This window comes from Cervus elaphus, chromosome 32, assembly GCF_910594005.1.
Source record: "Cervus elaphus chromosome 32, mCerEla1.1, whole genome shotgun sequence".
Classification (NCBI taxonomy): Eukaryota; Metazoa; Chordata; class Mammalia; order Artiodactyla; family Cervidae; genus Cervus; species Cervus elaphus.
Genome location: NC_057846.1, coordinates 44,460,416 through 44,481,172, shown reverse-complemented (window position 1 = coordinate 44,481,172; position 20,757 = coordinate 44,460,416). Strand labels below are relative to the sequence as shown.

At 44.5% G+C, this 20,757-nt stretch overlaps 1 protein-coding gene across 1 annotated transcript in view; it reads right to left on the bottom strand.

The window, feature by feature from the left end:
• Window positions 1-6,414: 6,414 nt before the first annotated feature.
• Window positions 6,415-20,757, bottom strand: part of CHRNB3 (cholinergic receptor nicotinic beta 3 subunit) — a 29,938-nt gene continuing 15,595 nt past the window's right edge. Inside the window, exons 4-6 of the mRNA XM_043893645.1 lie at window positions 13,025-13,134; window positions 11,893-12,775; window positions 6,415-9,339 (exon numbers count right to left, since the gene is read on the bottom strand). Of these exons, the coding sequence (XP_043749580.1) occupies window positions 9,205-9,339; window positions 11,893-12,775; window positions 13,025-13,134 (1,128 nt within the window). The 3' untranslated portion in view covers window positions 6,415-9,204. The remainder of the gene's footprint in view (window positions 9,340-11,892; window positions 12,776-13,024; window positions 13,135-20,757) is intronic.

Sequence of the window (20,757 nt, the reverse complement as noted above, 5' to 3'; positions counted from 1 at the left end):
CATCTCTCGAACTCACACCTCCTAACTCTTAAAGCTTCTCTCTGCCCCTGGATAACTTAGTCCCTTTAATGAGAAGGGAATCCAAAAAGACAGAAAATCAACTGACGTGGCCCGTCTCCTCCCTTCCCATCCCCACGTCCTCCCAAAGGCCAGGGAAAAGCTCTTCTCACTGTCCGTGAGTGAGAGTCACTCAGCTGTGTCTGACTGTTTGCAAGCCTGTGGACCGTAGCCCATCAGCTCCTCTGTCCATGGGATTCTCCAGGCAAGAATACTGGAGTCGGCTGCCATTTCTTCTCCAGGGCATCTTCCCAAGCCAGGGGTCAAACACAGCTCTCCCGTGCTGGAGGTAGACTCTTTACCCACGGAGCCACCAGGGAAGCCCTGTCAGTAATCAGAAAGAAGAAAACTTCTAATGCAAACCAGGTAACAAGAGGAGGCAGCAAATACTCTTAGTTTAGGGAGGTCAGGACTGTTGGGGTCAAAGTTGTCTGTAGCAGGGGCCAGGGATACAAATAACTTGCGGGCAGTATGTTCGTCTTCAGAATGAGATCAGGCAGTGCTGAGCGGAATAGCAGACATTGCTGGGATTCCAAGTCTCCGGTCGGAGTGAAGCATCCTGAGGTTCTCCCCCTAACCGCCCCCTGTGTTCACGCTTCCCCCAGCTGAGGAGCGGAGACAGCGGGCAGAGGAGAAAAGCCTGGACGTCAGCAGATGCTGACGCATGTAGAGAGACCCACCACGAGGGGCCCACCCTGCAGGGTCTGCCCGCTGCCACCGGAGGCGGATTTCCCCCGGCTGGGCCCCGCGTCCTGCTCATCACACTAAACATGGTCTGGGAAGCTTGATCGTCTGGTTTTTCAAGATAAACCCCAAATCCAGCTTTTTATATAAAATCTCCTAACTTTAGAATGTCGCTACTAAAGTAAGCAAACATTAGGTCTTGGTGTCAGCCAAACAAAATCTGCCTGCAGGGCTGTGAGTGGGCAGTGGTTGGCCAAACACACCCGGGCTTGATCCCTGCTGTCGGGGGCGGTCAGGCAGGAAGGACAGGGTCCGGGGCAGGGAAGGGCCGGGGCGGGGGGGGGAGGGGGAGGATTTGGGGACCTCGGCTCACCACCTGGGGGCCTGGAGAGCGTCTGCATAGGCTGTCCCATCGCTCCGACGTCCGGAGGCCTGCGGTGTGCCTCTCGGGTGCAGCGGGGGGACAGGGAGATGAGGAAGGGGCATCTCCCCTGCCCAGCCTGCTTTTGACTTGGACACTATTATCTGAACCCTTCGGTGCAACTAGCGATTCTCAGCCAGAACTGCTATTGTACCCCTTACGCACACATACACACACATACACACACATACACACACATACACAAACACTCACCACACATACCCTAGTCCCTAGTAATCACATCACACATATCACACACACCACTCATCACACCCACCATACTTACCACATACCATGCATGGTATGTGTACCATACCATACGTACCATACCATACATACATACCACACACCATGTGCATCACACCCACCACACCCCACACACATGACCCACACACATGACCCACAGCACTCTACCACTCCCACCATACTAACCACATACCAGGCACATCACTGCCACTTTACCGTACCCACCACACCCACCACACTCCACATACACCACACGCTTCACACACTCCAAAACCACCACACCTTTTCTCCCAGGGCTGTTTAGAGGAGGCCTGAGTCAGTTTTCACAATGCGTCCTCTTCCTGCTGACCTCCCTGAGGAGACCTCATTCTTCTGGCCTGGCGGGGACCACCCCCGAGCCTTCAGGGACACGTCCGATCCTACAACAGCCCAGGGGACTGTGGGGAGGTGTGACAACACACACCAGTGGGCATATTGCTGCTTTTGGTTTATCTGACGTTAAGATGGTCCGTGAAACAAAAAAAATACTATTGCTTTTATTTTCAGTACTATTTTATTGACATACTGGATAGAAAGTGTTATTTCAAAGAAGGAATGTGTATCAGGTTAAATATAACTGGTAGTCACCATAGCTATTAGTTAAACAAGTTCATTTTAATACATAATAGGAGATGCTTCCAAGAAAAAATGATTACACTAAAAAAAACCCACCTCAGCATAAAGATATTACCCTTTGAAAATTATAGTGTTCTAATGTAGCTGGTTAGAGACCGTTTTTAAAGGGACCAAGGTCACAGGTAAGAGTCTTTGTAACTTTGCTGTGTGTTATGGCCACAGACTATACTTCTAAAATTACCAGTAGATTAAGGTGGACAGATCACCTTAATCCAGGGATTAGTTTTAACATGAATGATAAGACAGCTGGATAGCATATCCCCTTATACGGTAAATAGGAACTACACACCATCATCTGTGAGGTATTCTGCCAACAATATTGAGCTAGATTACAGTTGTGGCTTCCAATTCACAAGAAATACAGGACACAGAGGGAAAAGCTAATTGATACCAGAAGCAAGTAACCAGACAAATCCTAAAAATGAGACATTCTTGGGGGAAACTGATCTACTCCTTTCAAGAAGTCAGTGACAAGAAAGAAATTAAAAGATTTAAAAGGCATAGCTCTACGGATTGAATCCTACTTTAGACAAGCTAGTTCTTAATTTAGGCTATTCTTGAGATAGGTAAACTACAATATGAAATTAATGATTCTTTTAAGTATGATCATAGCATTTTAGAACTTTTTTAATGTAAGAAAAGATTTCTTTAAGACTGAAAATTACATGTGCACACACAGAGTTGGAAATACTGGGAGAGGCTGAGCAAGAATACAAATTTGTCCTCATTTTAGACAAAAAACCCAATCCAAACTTTGTGGTTTGAGTTAATTAATCAGCAAATATTAACTAAGCCATGACCACATACTCAACTCTTATTAGATGCCATTGCGGATGGAACAGAGTATATGCTATGGTTTAGCTGAGGAAATAAAATTCACAGAATAAAGCAGTAGAGAACAATTATGTTCTAAACTGTATATCAGAGACTGAAAACACCGCAGGCTCTTAAGAGCCAGGAGCTCGGGGAGGGAGGGCTGTGTGTTCTGCGATGACGTCATGAGGAGGGGGTGTGAGCAGAGAGCTGAAGGTTGAGAACAACTGAGGACAGCTCTCACCTGTGTGTGCCCGCAAGTGTGCCCTGCATGCTCACGCACGTGAACGTGTAAGATAGAAAGTTCCACAGGTCTCCAAACGTCCACTTGTTGGAATTAGCTGGAACGTCTCATTCATTTTGTCCTGCTATGCATTTGAAAGTAAAATTTCCTTGCTTTACAGTCACCTTCTGCAGCGACGTCCTTAGGATTATCACGCTACATAAATGTTTATCCTTCCCCACATTTGAGACCATCGTCACCTCCCAGTTTAGCTGTGATGAGCCTTAAGCTTCAGGCACACATAGCAATGCTTGGCCTTTGCTGTGTTTGTGTATGGTCGGAAAGGGGCTTCTATGGAAAGTGTTCTGTGTGACCTTTTTCATAATTTAAAACTGAATTCAATTCTAAATGCATCTTTCCAAGATCAGTACTGTTATTTACCCAGCACACTAAATGAACTAAACCAAGTTAAATAATGAATTCAGTCAACAGTGTTCTCAATAAAATGAAGAACAGTGACTTGCCCTTTGAGTCCACCATCCCATTAGGGACTAAGGCTGGGAATTCTTGATTTTCATCAGAATGTATTCCTGCAAATCCTGTCCTAAAGCAGTGATAGAGCCGATTACATTTCCCCAAAGGAACAAAATTGCAATGAGAATTTGTGTGGTTTAAAAATTGTTAAAGGTCCAGTATTTAACCTCTAAGTGTAGAATTAGGGAGCAGGAGAGGTCTTCAAAGGTCATGAGTCATAACCTCTTGTTATTGGCCAGGAAAATAAAACCCAGAGAGGGCAGGCATCTCACTTAAGGCTGGTCAAGAACCCAAGATTTCTAGCGCCCTAGTTTCTACTTTGTCATGTATCTATTGAAAACAAATGCCTTGATCATGTTAAACATTATTTAAACACCCAAAATACATACATGTGATTTGTTTCGAAGTTTAGAATTGCTTTTGAGAGTGATTCGAGTGGAATAAGTCTAAAAATGCAGTCCGGGCTGTTTGAAAAAATGCTGTCATTTCTGTTCACTATGGTTCTGTGCTCGGGCACTTGGCAGGAAAGGAAACTGTACAACACAGGAGGGTAATTAAAGGAACCATTTTCGGGAGGTGGGATCAAGGGCACAGGGAAAGAGAGATTGGGCGTGAAGGAGAAGGGCTAGTTGGTGTGAACAGGATGGTGAGTGCCTCGAGGCAGGAACAGCAGTTTGGAGACTTCAGCAAAGATCCAGAAGACTGACAGAGCAGGTCTGCAGAGCCCCTGAGAGAGTGCACACGGTCCTCCTGCCACATCTGAACACTGATGGGTCATTAACGTCAAGACACGCATTACTTTTTCTTGCTGGGAAATTCGCAATTCTATTCCCAACGGAATCATTTTTCTAGTCTACATTCACATCCACCACCCACCAGGCAGCAAAGTCAAGGTCATTCAGCCCTTCAAATAGACCACTCTTCTCATGGTGTGATACTACTTAGGGTGATTTTTCAGTGTCCAGTTGCCATGGACAATTGGACCCATCTATAGGGATTCAGATTTAGAAAAGAGTTCCAGGATAAATGGCTGGCCGATGTGTTTCTTTCCTTTTCTTCTTCTTTTTTGTCCTCTAAATCCCACTGATATTTTGGAAGATGTGTAAAATGAGCATGAATGCATAGGAGTACTGAAAAGGTGGCTGAGATGCTTTCATAGACTGGATTGGTGGGGATGGCTGAAAGGCATAGGACAGACGAAATTGGATTTACGGTCAAACCTAACAGAGCAGTGGACGTTGTGGTTCCATGTAGGAGAATTGTGACTGCCAAAGAAATTGCATCTTTTCCAGCAAAACCCCACAATACTCGTAAGATTCTGTGTGAGGGAGATGAGTGGAGGCTGGAGGAGCTGCTGCTATGGTTATCCACACTCACATGGCTTCTGTAGCCTGTCCTCACTGGTGTGGTCATTTTGATACATGAAAAACTAGAGTGTGCGCCAGATCAGAGAATTAGGGTAGTGCCTGCCGTCGCGTCTGGCCACCATGAAGGAAGGGGTGTCCCAAATGTAGAGGATGAGCTGTTCTCACACCTTAGAGAAATGCTTGCTTAATCATAAGAAGGTAAAGAAAAGTGACTGGGGCCAGACTTACTGTAACGAAAAACTGCTTTTCCTGTCAGGTGAATAAACAATTAAAAAACTCCAAATATTTGAGTTAAATGACCACAAAAAAAAGCATCAAAAATCAGCAAGCTTAACCCCTGAAGAAAAATTCTTAATGTAAACAATAGAAGGAGACTTTAAAGTAACTATAACTAGTATCCTTAAGATAGTCCAGAAGGTGTGACATCCAAAAGAATTAAAGAGTTCTTAGAAAACAAATACATGATTTATCTACAAACATACCAATCCCCTACCGGGGTAGGTGAGCTAAATAGAAGAAGACACCATGACAGTGAAGCAAATGAGTCAGCTACAACATCAAGCTGACAATGTAAAGAGTTTAAATAAAAAGTAGGAGGGAAAAGTTAATAAGACATATAGGGATACCAAGATCCTCCTATTAGAAATTTCAGAAAGAAAGGGGAAGGAGAATGGGAGATAGGGAATAATAAAAGAAGGGAGATAAGAATATTTGTATGAGTTGAAAAAAGACATTATTCGTCGCGTGCCAAGACAAGGAGACAGAGAGAGAGCAAGTCCACATACAGCAAACAGGAGATTATTTCTAAAGTCCAAAGATCAAGAGAAAAGCCTAAAAGTCTCAGGAAAGAAAAAATGGGAGTCTACAGCAGTAAGAATAAGAATCATCTGTCACCATGGTTCTCATTTATAACATGGCATTTTGTAGAATAATGTCTTCAAAGTTCTGAGGGAAAATGACTGTAAACTCAGAATTTCACACCCAGTCCACCTGATCTGTGAGGGCGGAATAAATGACAATATCAGAAATGCAGGGATTCAGAAAGGCTAACACACTCAAAACTTCCTGCAAAAATGACTTGGAGATGGAGTCCTCTGAAATGAAATGCATCAGGAAAAACAGGATTAGAAAAGTGAGAAAATTTAAGATTAAAAAAATACAACAGTGAACCCAGAAATGAATAATACAATTAATTGTTTATAATGGGGTTGGGCTTCCCTCATAGCTCAGTTGGTAAAGAATCTGCCTGCAATGCAGGAGACCTGGGTTTGATCCCTGGGTGGGGAAGAGCCCCTGGAGAAGGAAATGGCAACCCACTCCAGTATTCTTGCCTGGAGAATCCCATGGACAGAGAAGTCTGACAGGCTGCAGTCAGTGGGGTCACAAGAGTTGGACATGACTTAGCGATTAAACCACCACCAGTGGGGTTGTGGATAAAATGTGTTGTCAAGACATTATTCAGAAGAAAAAGATACATAATATAAAAAATGAATAATGAGCTAAATTCTGGATGATTTAGAAGAAACACAAAAGGTGATAAGGAAAGGGGGGAGGTGAAGGTGATTTAGTATCTGGTTTTGTTTAGAGTGTAGTGGACAGGTGTTAAAATTCTCAACACTGGTTAAAAAAAAGGTTCAAATGTGTTTATTAATAGATTACTAGAAAAGGGTGCATCCCTTGCAATCATTAGAGAAGAAGAGGGAAAGGAAATTCAGTCAAGGCTGAAAAGGAGCAAAAAAAAGAACAAGAAAACATCACACAGAAAACACAAGCAAAATGGCATAAATAAAGTTCAACATATTGGTAAGAATTTGCGTGAAAAGGTTAAATAATTAAACTGGATTTTCTAAGTGCCAGCTGCAAAGAGTTTATAAGAAATATGCCCCGCACAAAATAATCCAGAGAAGGATTTGGATTTAGAACTGGGAAAGGAGAACAGCTGTTTCAGGCTAAAATCCAGGATTTGGCATCTGTGAGAGAAAAGTCTGTGAGCCTCTCCCATGAGTCTCAGAGACAGGGTGGGGTGGGTGCTCTCAGAGGGCAGGACCAGGCAAATGAAATGGGATGGGATTTGGTAATGGTTTTTTTTTTTTTGGATTTGACACCAAAGTAAAGGCAGTAAAAGCACAATGAAGGAGTGGGACTGCACAGCAAAGGGAACCATCCGCATGAAAAGGAAGCCTATAGAAGGAGAGAAAACGTTTGCAAAATACACATTCAGTGAGAGGTTTCTATTCAAAATATGCAAGGACCACCTCAGTAGCAAAAACCCAAATAACCCAGTTTAAAAATGGGTCAAGGATCTGAATAGATATGTTCCCGAAGAAGATGACACTCTGATGGCCAGCAGGTAGATGAAAGGAAATGCAGCATCAGGGAAACGCAAATCAAAACCACAGCGAGGGACTTCCCTGGCGGTCCAGTGGATAAGAATCCACCTTGCAATTCAGGGGAGGCAGGTTTGATCCCTGGTCAGGGAACAGTTTCCACATGACGCAAGCAACGACTGAGCCTGTCCACCACAACTACAGGGTCGGTGAGCTGCAATGAAAGACCTCACATGAGTCAATGAAGACCCTGCATGCCACAACTAAGACCCGATGCAGCCAAATAAATAACATAAAAAAAAACAACAACACCTTGAGGGATGATCTCGTGCTCATTAGGATGGTTGTCATAAGGAAGATAACAAATGCTGATGGGAATGTGGAGATAGGAGACTCCTTGGGCACTATTGGTGGGGATGTAAATTGGTGCAGCCTCTACGGAAAAGAATATGGAGGTTCCTCAAGAAATGAAAAATAGAACCACCATACGCTCCAGCAACTCCACTCCTGGAAATAAAATAATTCTCTCAAAGTGATATCTGTACCCGCATGTTCATTGCAGCGTTATTGGCAACACCCAAGACATGGAACAACTTAAGTGTCTGTCTGTCCACAGATTAATGGATAAAGCCAATGTGATATATATGCAATGGAATGCAATTCAGCCATAGAAAGAAGGAAATCCTGTCATTTGCAGCAATATAGATGAACCCAGAGGACATGCTGCTTTGAAATAAGGCAGACAGGGAAAGACAATACTGATGATCTCACTCATATGTGAAATCTAGGAAAAAACAAATCTTAAACAATCTTAAACAGAGAGAAGTGGTTGCCAGGGGCTAGGCAGCAGAGAAATAGGGAGAGGTTGGTAAAAGGGTACACACTTTGGGTTATAAGATGAATAAGGTCAGAGAATCTAATGTAAAACAAGGTGACCACTGTTGATAACACTGCTTTGTATAACTGAAATTTATAAGCGAGTAGAACTGAAGTGTTCTCAGAGGAAGAAGTGGAGAGGGGAGGGGGAGGGAAAAAACTGGGTGAGCAGCCCGGAGGATGCTGCTGAAATGGATTAGACTAGATGAGGGGACATAAAAAACCATTATCAGAGCACATTCAGAATTTCAGTTTTCTAGGAAAAGAGAATGGGTATAATGACTGCCCTCCTGGCAGCCGATGACACTGTTTCTACTGCAAGTTATTTTGCTAAGGCCTTACAGCAGGTCCCAATCCACAGCAGCCTCTGGCGTGACCACATGAAAACCTTCGTGAGTCTATGAAGGAGCCACGAGGAACCTGGCTTAGAGGTGGACCACATTCGAGCCAGACCATGTAGAACGAATGCCAGGTTTGGGGGGACTCGAGTCTTCCTGGAATCTTAGTAACGACAGGTGTGCCGTGCCCTGGTGCCAGTGTGATGCCCCAAACGGCTCACCCGCAGGGCAGGCGCATGGCTACAGAATAATGATGCCAATGCCAGCTGGCAGCCAGGCAAAACCCCTAAGGACACCAGCCAGTGCTGGAGTCTTCCCTTTCCTGGAGTTCTTGGTGAAACACAGCAACCGTCCTTGTGTGTTGCAGGCTCACGATCTCAGACCCGGACTCACAATTCCTCCCTGAAGGTCTGCGGAAGCCAAAGCCGGGGTCTGAGGAGGGTCTGCTTAATTGACTCCCAGCTCGCTGTCACGGCAACCGAGGTTCAGCCTCGCTGAGGACGACACAAGACACTGTCCACCCTCGGGGCCTCCTGACGAGCACGTGCGTGTGCATGCTGTATACACATGGGGGCTGGATGTCGGCTCTAAGGTGTGATTCTGTCTTTAGGGGCGTGTGTTAGCTCGCTCTGGAGACCTGCTCCTAATGGTAACTGTGTAGCCACATCTTCAAAGCAGGGGTGAAAATCAGGACCGAGCCGGTGACGGAGGCGATCAGAAAGAGCCACAGGAAGATCCGGTCGAGAACTTGAGCTGCGAACTTCCAGTCTTGCACCACCTGCCGAAGAGAAAGAGACACCTTCCATTCAGGATGCTGCACGCTGTTCTGAGTTCAGGGACTTCAGAGGAGTCCTATTCGGATCACAGCCCTGCGGTTTTCCCAATGCACCTGGTACCTCCCCTGAGACATCGGTTTCCTGGGACCTCATGGTTGATGCCCAAGAAAACGGCGTGTAGCTCAAGTTCAGGGGAACATCGAGGACGTAAAACAGAAACAACAGAATCACTGATGCAGTTGTAAACATTACTGACTAAAGCAGAAAAGGCCTGATTTTTACGCGAATAAAAAGCCAGCATCTCCTACTGTGATGCTTCCTGACATGACATAGGAAATATAGCACGAATTTATAAATTAAGGATCTGTGTGGTCACTTATTTCAGTGACCTCTTTTCCCCCATTCCACAGCTGGGTGGGGCTACGGGGGACACTCCTGGCGGAGATGACAGGAAGTGGTGAGGGACAGAGGAGACCTAGCCCCTCTGCAGGAAGGGGGGTTGGGAGACTGGTCTGCAGCCTGGGAGGGCCAGGCCAGACCAGGACAAGCTGCGGGCTGGGGGAGTCTCAGAGACCAGGCCTGCGATCTTTCAAGGGAAAATAAATGTCCCATTCCTACTGCCTGGGGATTTGGTAAAAACAGTGCTGAGCAGGATGCCTGCTGTTCTAGATGGAACATAAATGAGGATGTAGAACTTGAAAATGTTGCACACGTAGAGGTTTAGAAATACAACCTTAGGGGAAACCACGAAGAAGATGAAAATGTTAAGTGTCAAATATCATATATTAACGCATATATATGGAATCTAGAAAGATGACACTGATGAATCTGTTTGCAGGGCAGCAGTGGAGACGCAGACAGAGAGAACAGACTGTGGACACGGTGGGGAAGGAGAGGGTGGGATGAGTTGAGAGAGTAGCATTGGAACATATACACTACCATATGTATAATTAGACAGCCAGTGAAAATTCACTGTATGATGCAGGAGCTCAAATCTGGAGCTCTGCGACAATGTAGAGGGGTGGGATGGGGTGGGAGGTGGGAGGGAGGTCCAAAAGGGAGGGGACATATGTATACTTGCGGCTGATTCATGTTGATATATGGCAGAAACCAGCACAATATTGTAAAGCAATTATCCTCCAATTAAAAATAAACACATTTAATTTTTAAAATGTCAGCCTTAAGTGGAGGATTATTAGTGATATGAATCATCTTAAATGCTTCATATTTTCCCAATTCCTTATGTCAATGATGTGTTATTTTTATAATTTTTTTAAAAGCTAGTTTTTATTAAAAAAATTTTAAAAATATTTTAGTTTTGATGTGACCTACTATTAAAGTCTTTTTGAATTTGTTACAACATTACTTCGGTATTTATTTATTTATTTATTTTGGCCACAAGGCATGTGGGGTCTTAGCTGTCTGACCAGGGATCAAACCCATATCCCCTGCTTTGGAAATCTTAACCACTGGATCACCAGGAAAGTCTATAAAAAACTGTTTAAATTTTTGTGTTTGAATTTCTAAAAGATGTAAATAAAGAAATAAAAAATCTTAATAGCTGAAATGCTTGTTCCATAGCAGCAATTTTTTCCCCAGTGCTTTTAAAAATTCTTTTTCAGTGGATTTAAAAAACGACAAATTGTAAGAGAGAGGAGGTTCTAGGCAGTGCCCATATAAAATACAGAAGATGTTTGTTGAAAAACCTATTCTTTCTTAAGTTTGTTTATGGCATTAGGCTGTTGGCACTACTTTTCATTGATTTTAGAGTAAAATAATGGAACTGTATAAACTGGTATAAATATTAACTCTTTTTAAGCAGCAGACTCCCATTTGTGCTAAGTATTTATATGTCAAATAATATTTGTCTTTCTCAGGGGAAGGACCATTTAGAGGAGGGAGGGATGGAGAGAAGAGAGATGAGGATTAATGTTTATTGTCCGCACATCATGAGACCATGTGTTACGGGCACATGGCACATATTTTGTACTTGATGTCAGTAATGCCTCCCTTCAAGGGAGAGTTCAGAACACAAGTTCAAGCTAAGTAGTTTTTCTCAAGTCACGTGGAACATGGGTAGCATCTGCAAGCAGGACTGTTTTGAGTCGGAAATCCACATCCTTTCCACATCTTAAAAACTAAATCTGTGAACTAAATACTTGTTACATCATGTTTTTGTATTAATATAAAGCTTCTTTCTGTTTTCTGATTTCCAAATATTCTGAATAGAGCTATCCATCATCCCATAAAAATGAAATAAGAGACCAGAGACCTGGACAAACAACTTCAATGTAGAACTGAATTATTTAAGTAGAATCACATCTAATGAGAAGGAGTCTTGCTTAATCTAGAGTTGCTTCTCTTTTGCTCATTCTGTTTTTGTGAAGGTCTCCCTGAAAATTCATACTGAAGTCCCTATTCTGTGTCAGGGCTTGTGTGAAGCCCTTATATGCATATCAAGCAGGTAGCTGATAAGGTCACTTGTGAAACAGGGACCCCGTCTGTTGCAGACAGACATTAAAAATCTCAGTCGGCTCTCCCAACTGTTCCCTCACCTGGCTGATGAAATGCTCCTTCTTCACGTGGCTGGAAATGTATCTGATGGAATCTGCCGCCTTTTCCAGGAAAGCAACCAGCACTTTTTCTCCATCACTCATCTGCTTTTGTTTTTTTCTTTCGAAGACTTGACCTCTCACGGCGGGTTTCCTCTCCTCTTTACCCGGGAGAGAGTAGCGATCCACGTGGTCCTTCATGCAGAGTAACTTAGGAAGGGTTTGCAGAAAGAGCCGCTTAACCCAGGGGGCCATGGGGTGGTAGGTGGCGGAGGATCTGTGGTGGACGTTGATGACAAACACGGTGACGATGATGGACAGGGTGACGAAGACCATGATGAACAGGAGGTACTCCCCGATGAGCGGGATGACCTTGGAGGAAGACGGGATGATCTCCTCAATCACCAGGAGGAAGACCGTCAGGGAAACCAGGACAGAGGTGGATAAGGAGAGCTTCTCGCCCTCGTCGGAAGGCAAGTAGAAGACCAGCACGGTCAGGAAGGACAGCCCCAGGCAGGGGATGATGAGGAAGAGCGTGTAGAACAGCGGCAGGCGGCGCAGCACGAAGGAGTAGCTGATGAACGGGTACCAGTAGGCGCCGTCCCTCCGGCCCCCGGCCGTGCCCTTGGCGTTCAGGATCTCCCACTCTCCGTTGTCGAAGAAGTCCTTGCGGTCCACGTTCTCGTCTGTGAGGACCAGGTCCACCATGGCCCCGTCGTAAGTCCAGGAGCCGAACTTCATGGAGCAGTTCTGCCGGTCGAACGGGAAGAAGGTGACGTCCATGGCGCAGGAACTCTTGTAGCTGGCGGGAGGCGTCCACACCACGGTGCCGTCCGATCTGACGACAGCCTTGGTCATGAGCGAGCCTTCGAACCGGCCGTCTGCGCTGTGGAAAGACGGTTCGCTGGACTGTTGGTCTAACACAGATTAGCAGCACCCCCCCCCCTTTTCCCCCCCACCATCCCTGTCCTATTTGTATTTTATTCCTTTCCTATCCCAGCATCCAACAAGATTTCCGAAAGGAACAAACAGTTCTCTCCTCAAGGTTGTACCTTTATCTTAATTATTTTGGCACAGTTGGGTTTTTCTATTTCCATTCCTCATCGGACTAGCGGCTTTTTCTTGTGATACTTACTTTTCAAAGAGAACTATGTCAGGAAGCCAGAGAGATTCTGACGGAACTTTAATCGAATGAATCCCACCGAATTCATCCGGATTCCAGCGTAACTTGTGGTCTGTCCATTCCTGTGTGGAAATGAATATAAATTAATAAAATTATTTCAGAATAATTTTATCCTGAAAAATCAGTTCGAGTTTGGAATCTTCGAGTTTATGTTAATTTATGAATCTCATGTTTTGTTTTAAAAGAGAAATTCATCTGCTTTAGGCCTATGGCCCTGACTCAGGGCAGTTGAAGATATACACAAGCCAGCCTGGTGTTTGAAGGTCTAGACTCTCACACCTGTCCAGCCAGGGAATTCCAAAATTGCCTTGACTACCTCACAAATGACAGAGGCTCAGCAACAAACTTCACTGATTTGTGACCTATTTGTTTTCAGCCTATTTTCTCTGAAGAAACAAAAGGAAAGCAAAGACAGCTCTAACTCAGTTTATTCTTGGAGAGTTGGTCCATCCAGTGATGTTGTTATCTCATGAAAATGGATATAAATTATCTTGAATATCAATCAAGAGTCTTGGACAAAGATCCTCACAATATGTTAATATGAAGTATCCAGTATCTGCTGACTACTGAGGACATTATAAGTTTTATCCAATGGAAAAATATTTTCCAAGAATTTCCTTTTACATTCTAATCTGTTCTTATTCTGTGAAGCACCAAATCCAGTTTTAAATTACATTGCTAAATGTTGTTAGCTTGCATATTTTTCCTCATAATAGAATGAAATCATTTAGCATGGTTTACAGGGGCTGAAGGATCCAGATTAACAAAACCATTAATTGATTGGGTTATGAAGGTCAAAAGGATGATGTATGGATGACCCAATTGCAGTAGAAGTGGACTTAAAAAGATTTGGAATCCAGCATCTTATGAAATCTGACCTGAAAGTGAATTATCCCACCATCTGTCATGTGGACAGTTGAGGAATAATGCAGGATAATATTAAATGACATTTCAGAAAGACAGAAGGGTGTGCCCAGTATGAGGCTCCCTGGAGCCCAGTGATGCCAACTTTGTCATTAAAAAATCAGGAGTCAGCAGATGGATGATTCACTAGATGGTACAGTATTGAAATATGCATGATGCCTGGAAAAGGATGGAATGATACACTCCAGATGAGACACCGTCTCTCTTAGACAATATTTGTGAGGCTTGACCCTTGAACACCAAATTTAAAAAGATAGGGACTTTAGAACGCTACACTCTAAAGGATTAAGAAAAACTGCATGACTACTTATGGAAAACCATGCATATGAAGACTGACAGTTTAAGAGCTCAAACTAATAAAGCATTTACCATGCTTACTCGGTACTCACAAGCTTCTCTCTTCTTCCTCTTCGTCTGCCCACTTTGAAAAGCAAATACGATTTCCTTCCTATGAATAAATTTGTCTCCTGCTGAGGAGGCTTGGCAACCCACTCCAGTATTCTTGCCTGGAGAATTCCATAGACAGAGGAGCCTGGCGGGCTGCAGTCCATGGGGTCTCAAAGGGTTGAACACAACAGTGACTAATGCAAGGAGACTTCTACCATCAGCAGCAAGTCTGAATCTCAGAAACGTTGAAGGGAACCCAGAGCAGCATTTGTGGTTTGTTTTCACTTTTACATTTAAAACATTTACATACAATAAAATTCACTCTTCTGTGTCCAGTTCTAGAATCAAGTAGCTGGATAATCATGATCACCATCAAGATACCAGAACAGCTTCACTGCCCCCAATTTCCTTAGGCTGCGCTTTGTAATCGACCCTCCCACCTCCCCCATCCCTGGCAACCACCGCTCTGCTTTCTGATCCTATAATGTTGCCTTTCCACAATGCCAGAGAATGGAATCACAGTCAATGGGCTTTCCATCCTGACTTCTTTTACCTATTGAAATACCTTTTTGGATTCTAGGTAGGTTGTTCATTTTTTATTAGTGAGAAGTATTCCACTGTGGGGATATACCACAATTTTTTTTTTTATCCATTCACCAGGTAAAATATCTGGATTCATTCCAATTCTTAGTGATTATAAATAAAGTGCCTATAAAAATTTTGTAGGTTTGGGGGTGAAAAGCATTTTCTTTTCTCTTGGGTAAATACCTAGGAGTGGATGGCAGGGTCATAGGGTGAGTGTATGTTTAACTTTATATGACACCGAGTGGCTGGATCATTTTCTGTTCCCACTAGCAATGCATGAGCATTCCAGCTGTCTGGCATCATCTCCAGTCCTGGGTACAATCACACTGAAATATTTATAATAGTTGTAAAGTGAGTATCTCATTATGGCTTTTGCTATACATTTTCCTAATGACTAAATGACATTGAGCTTTTCTTCATGTGCTTATCTGTCATCCATACATTTTCTTTGGTGAAGTGGTTGTTAAGTCCTCTGCATATTCTTTAATTGGGTTGTTTGTTTTCTAATGACTGAGGTTTTAGTTCTTTATATATATGAAAAGTATGTTTTTACATATAAAATAGACCTCAAGCAGGGAACAGTGGAAATAGTGACAGATTTTATTTTCTTGGGCTCCAAAATCACTGTGGATGGTGATTGCAGCCACGAAATTAAAAGACACTTGCTCCCTGGAAAGAAAGCTAGGACAAACCTAGACAGCATATTAAAAAGCAGAGACATCACTTTGCTGACAAAGGTCCATACAGTCGAAGCTATGGTTTTTCCAGTAGTCATGTATGGATGTGAGAGTTGAACCATAAAGAAGGTTGAGCGCCAAAAAATTGATGCTTTTGAATTGTGGTGCTGGAGAAGATTCCTGAGAGTCCCTTGGACAGCAAAAAGATCAAACCAATCAAACCTTAAGGAAATCAATGCTGAATATTCATTGGAAGGACTGAAGATGAAACTGAGGTTCCAGTGCTTTGGGCACCTGATGTCAAGAGCCAACTCACTGGAAAAGACTCTGAGGCTGGGAAAGATTGAAAGCAAAAGGAGAAGGGGGTGACAGAGGATGAGATGGTTGGATGGCATCACCGACTCAATGGACATGAGTTTGAGTGGACTCCAGGAGTTGGTGAAGGACAGGGAAACCTGGCGTGCTGCAGTCCGTGGGGTCGCAAGGAGTCGGACACGACTGAGCGACCAAACAGCGACAGCAAAGGGAGCAAGCTGCAGGCGATGAGCCTTGGGGACAGACACATGTTTGGGCAGACTGACTGGAACTGGTATCTTACACTCTGGCTCCGTCTTTAATATCAGTGTTAAGTGAGCACAGAGTCAGTGAGTCCAAACCCACAGTGTCTCCGCTTGGAACCTAAAGATCTCCAAATCAATCTGCTGCTTCTGGAATTCAGTCTCTCTTCGATAGGAACTGGTCACCTTCATCGAAGCCAAGGAAGAAGGTGGGGAGCTCAGATTCCGGGGGCAAATCTCCACAAACACAGCAGCTGTGCAGACTATGCTCAGGGCAATGGGCCAAGCCCCAGGGGAGAGACGGTTCCGTTGGAAAGATCTGTCTTGCCCATCTCACCTCCAGCAGCAGGATGGACAGCTGTGGCCCGAGGGAGTCCAGAGGCCAAGCTTCAGGAAGCTTGATATTTGGGGGAAATTAATCCATCCCACAAATATGCGAGGCTTATACCAGCTCTGAGCAGGGACGCCTTGTCCTCCTAGCCCAGGGCTGCCTCAGACCAGAACCCGTGATAGAACATTCAGTCCTCTTTCTGCCCCCCAGACAGACTCACACTCCTTTCTGTGGGAACTCCTGGTGGGGAGTGTGTGCGTCAGTCGTTCAGTTGTGTTGACTTTTTGCGACCCCATGGCCTGGGGCCCATGCCAGGCTTCTCTGTCCATGGGATTTTCCAGGCAAGACTGCTGGAGTGGGTTGCCATCCCCTTCTCCAGGGATCCCAACCCAGGGATCAAACCCGGGTCTCCTGCACTGCAGGGAGACTCTTTACCTAACTGAGCCACCAGGGAAGATTCTAGAACCCATGAACTAACAGGCAAACCATCACCCTGTGCTCCCTGCCACAAAGGGGGCGGTTTGGGTGAAAAGATGGGGGACAGTGAGTAGACAGGGAAGGAGGTTCTGATTGGATAACACTGTAGCTGGGACAGAGGGCAGGAAGGGGCAGTGGGTACCACGGAGGAGGGAGCAGGCTACTGAGGATGCTGTTCCAGGATGAAGAGCAGATGTGAGTGGATGGATGAATGAGGGGCACGTCTGAGTCCTCGAGGAGGATATAAAATTAGCTCCAGTGGATTCAGGGTGCGTTCTTGACCAGTAAAGAATGGGGGGCAAGTGGGACTCATGGTCAGTGGGACTCTCTTGGGGGTACCCGAGAGAGAAAGAGAGAGAGAGAGAGAGAGAGAGAATGCATTGAATATCGAATTAGAGTTCCACTCCTGGACCATCCTTCACTGGCTGTGCTCCTTTGCAGGACTGGAGAGACATTCCTTACAACCTCAGTGTCTTTCTGAGGTCAGACCCCGGGAACTAGAGATGCTGTCCCTGCCAACATGCCCATCAAAGGGGCTCACCGAATTTCCAGCAGGACGTGGTCCACCACGATGCCAGCTGAGCCCCACGCCACAGCGTCATTGCTCGTGCTAAAGTCAGCTGAATCAGGATGAGGATTCAGAGCCCACATCCTCTGTCCTGCTCTCTAAGGGGCTGTGAGGCTTTCTGGTCACTTCCCTTCTCTCTGTGAAACCCTGGGGTTGGAGATTAACCTCCTGTCTCTGCCTTTCTATAGCAGGAGATGAGAAACAGTATCCAGTGTTCACACAGCACGTCCCTGCCAAGACTCTCAAAGCTCTGTATAAACATCAGCTCCACTTTGCAGCAGTCCTGGGCTTGAGAGCTTGTTATTATTGTAGGAACAGGGGAGCACAGGGGAGGTCAGGGCCAAATACCAAAGTTAATCTCGGACTGAGGGAGAAAAAATAGAAAAATACTCCCAGTCTAGCTTTCTTAATTCCAAAAGGTGCAACTTCAAATCCATATCATATATATTCCCTTAAAATTGTCTTTTCTTACATATATTACCTGAAATATCATTCATAAATGTCAAGCTACAGAACAATCCAGAACCAAATTTCATTTAAACCTAAATCATAAGACTTAAAAAAAAAACCTGTCATGACTTTTTAAAATAATAAATGAATTCTTCTAATGATTCTTAATAATTAGAAAACATATTATTATAAAATTAATAATTATTAATCCCAAGAACAAAAGATAGTAAGAAACAAATATTCCTTGCTGGTGCAACCTCTGGTTGATCAGCAACCTCTGGGACACCCCTGGGATTTTCAGTTACCTCAAAGTCAGGTGTGAAATTCTTAAAACTAAATTAATGTCAGAAATTCCCTGGAGAGTCAGTGGTTAGGACTTAGCACTTTCACTGCCATGGACCCTGTTTAATCCCTGTTTGGGGAACGAAGATCCCTTATGCCATGTGATATGGAAAAAAAAATCTAAATTAATGAAATTATTGTTGATTCATTTTAATCTTAAAGACAGCAACATGGCATATTATATTTTTCATATTCCCATTGGGGCTTCCCTCGTAACTCAGTCGGTAAAGAATCTGCCTGCAATGCAGGAGACCCAGAGTTGATCCCTGGGTTGGGAAGATCCCTTGGAGAAGGGCATGGCAACTCACTCCAGTATTCTTGCCTGGAGAATCCCCATGGACAGAGGAGCCTGGCAGGTTACAGTCCATGTGGTCGCAAGTGTCGGACATGACTTAGCAACTAAACCACCACCATATTCCCATTATATCTGAGTTGTCAAGGCCAAGAAATGGGATTTATCATTAAAAGATGAGAAAGTCTATGAAGAGGGCACCAGGAAACGACATTTATTGAGTTCCCACTACCTGCCAGACCTCAGAGGATTCACATGCACACACATGATGCCGTTAAACCACCTAGAGACACTGCCGCTGGGTGTTGCCTTATTTCATAGATGAAGAGACCAAGGGTCAGAGAGGAAGTGACCTGCCAAGTTTATGCAGCAAGACTCTGGGTCCCTGACTCACTTGATTCTTTCTCAGGGTCCACATGAATCAGAAGACCATATGGCAGGGCCTCCTCTGCTAAGGTCAGAGTGAAGCCATGGAAAAGGAAGGAGATAAGATGGTGACAGAGGCTTAAAGTAAGTCCCTAGACATATAGGTGCTCATGCAGGTTGTGGAAGATAACTAGGCTTTGGGGAGATGGCCCAGACCTTATAGCAAGGCCAACCTTTCTTTAGGTTTGTTTTTTTTTTTAAAAGCCAGCTTCTTGGTTTTCTCCTCCAAAACCAGCTGCAGGGATCCATATAATGAGGCCTCCATGTTTCTGAACTTACTGTGATCTAAAACAGGGATTCAGGGACTTCCCTGGTGGTGCAGTAGCTAAGACTTTGTGCTCTCAATGCAGAGGGCCCAGGTTCAATCTCTGGACAGGGAACTAGATCCCACATGCCACAGCTAAGACCTGGCATAAGCCAAACAAGTAGGAGAAGGGGACGACAGAGGATGAGATGGTTGGATGGCATCATCGACTCAACGGACATGAGTTTGGGTGGGCTCCAGGAATTGGTATTGTTCAGGGAGGCCTGGCGTGCTGCAGCTCATGGGGTCACAAAGAGTCAGACACGACTGAGTGACTGAACTGAACTGAACTAATGAAATACACAGGAATCAGCTGTTGGAGAAACCACATTGGTCCAAGGTGCTGTCCTTGTAAGATTCAGGGAGCGTTGTGTCCCCGGGGTTGCCGGGGGTCTGGGACAGCAGCCACATTCAGCAACAGTAACACCTGGTCGCTCAGAACCTTCTGGCTCGTGGACTTTGCCCCCAGAGTTGAGGCCCATTGCCCTATATGGCCCTGGCACATAGTAGGTATTCAGGAGGCGCTAGTTGAGTGAATACACTTGACATCTGTTGTCAGAGTGATTATTCACAGGGTAACATCCAGGCAAAGGGCCAACTGTCCTGTCAGTGAGGAAGGGTTGGTTTTGTCTTCCATCCCCTTCAGGTGCTTGTGATGCGGTTTTCCTACCCTTGACAAAGACGAAGTGGAACCTGAGTGGCTGGGGCAGTGAAGACCTTTTCACAGAGTTGTAGTGAGTCCGTGTTAAGAATCTATTTCTGACTTCTAGGGTTTAGATTACTCTCTGGAAGTATGAAGACAAACAAGTTTGCAAGATAAAAATCAATAACACAAAAATAGCTCTCCATAGAGGACTTTCTCAGGATGTCACTAAATTTGTGCCTGTAAAGGTCTGCGGTTGGAAGGATAGAAGAGAAATGTCTAAATATACCAGACGAAGATGAAGGAAATAGAAGATAGAGCAGAGGAAGTGGGTTAAAAAACAAAACCAAACACCAGTCATCTCACTTGGGTATGCTGCAGGAAACCTGCTTCAGAACCAAGCAGGCAGAATTTTATTCTCTCTGTGGAAATGAACGAAGGAACATTTTTCAGTGTCTGAGAGGGCAACGAAAAAAGAGAGGTTTGGTCATTTTTGTCTTTATTTTTACTGGGGTAGACAGAGGTGATTGGAATGAGCTTCTTAGAGCTTTGCTCTGGTGTGAGAGCTTTGGGAAGTCATGTTTCTGGGAAACCTATTCAGGTGGGTCACAATTTCTCCACCTTTATGGATCATGGAACCTCTACTGATCCTGCGGACCACACCGAAATGTCTCCTCTGCTTGGAAGACTTTCATGATTTGTCCCCCATTTCATTGTCATTA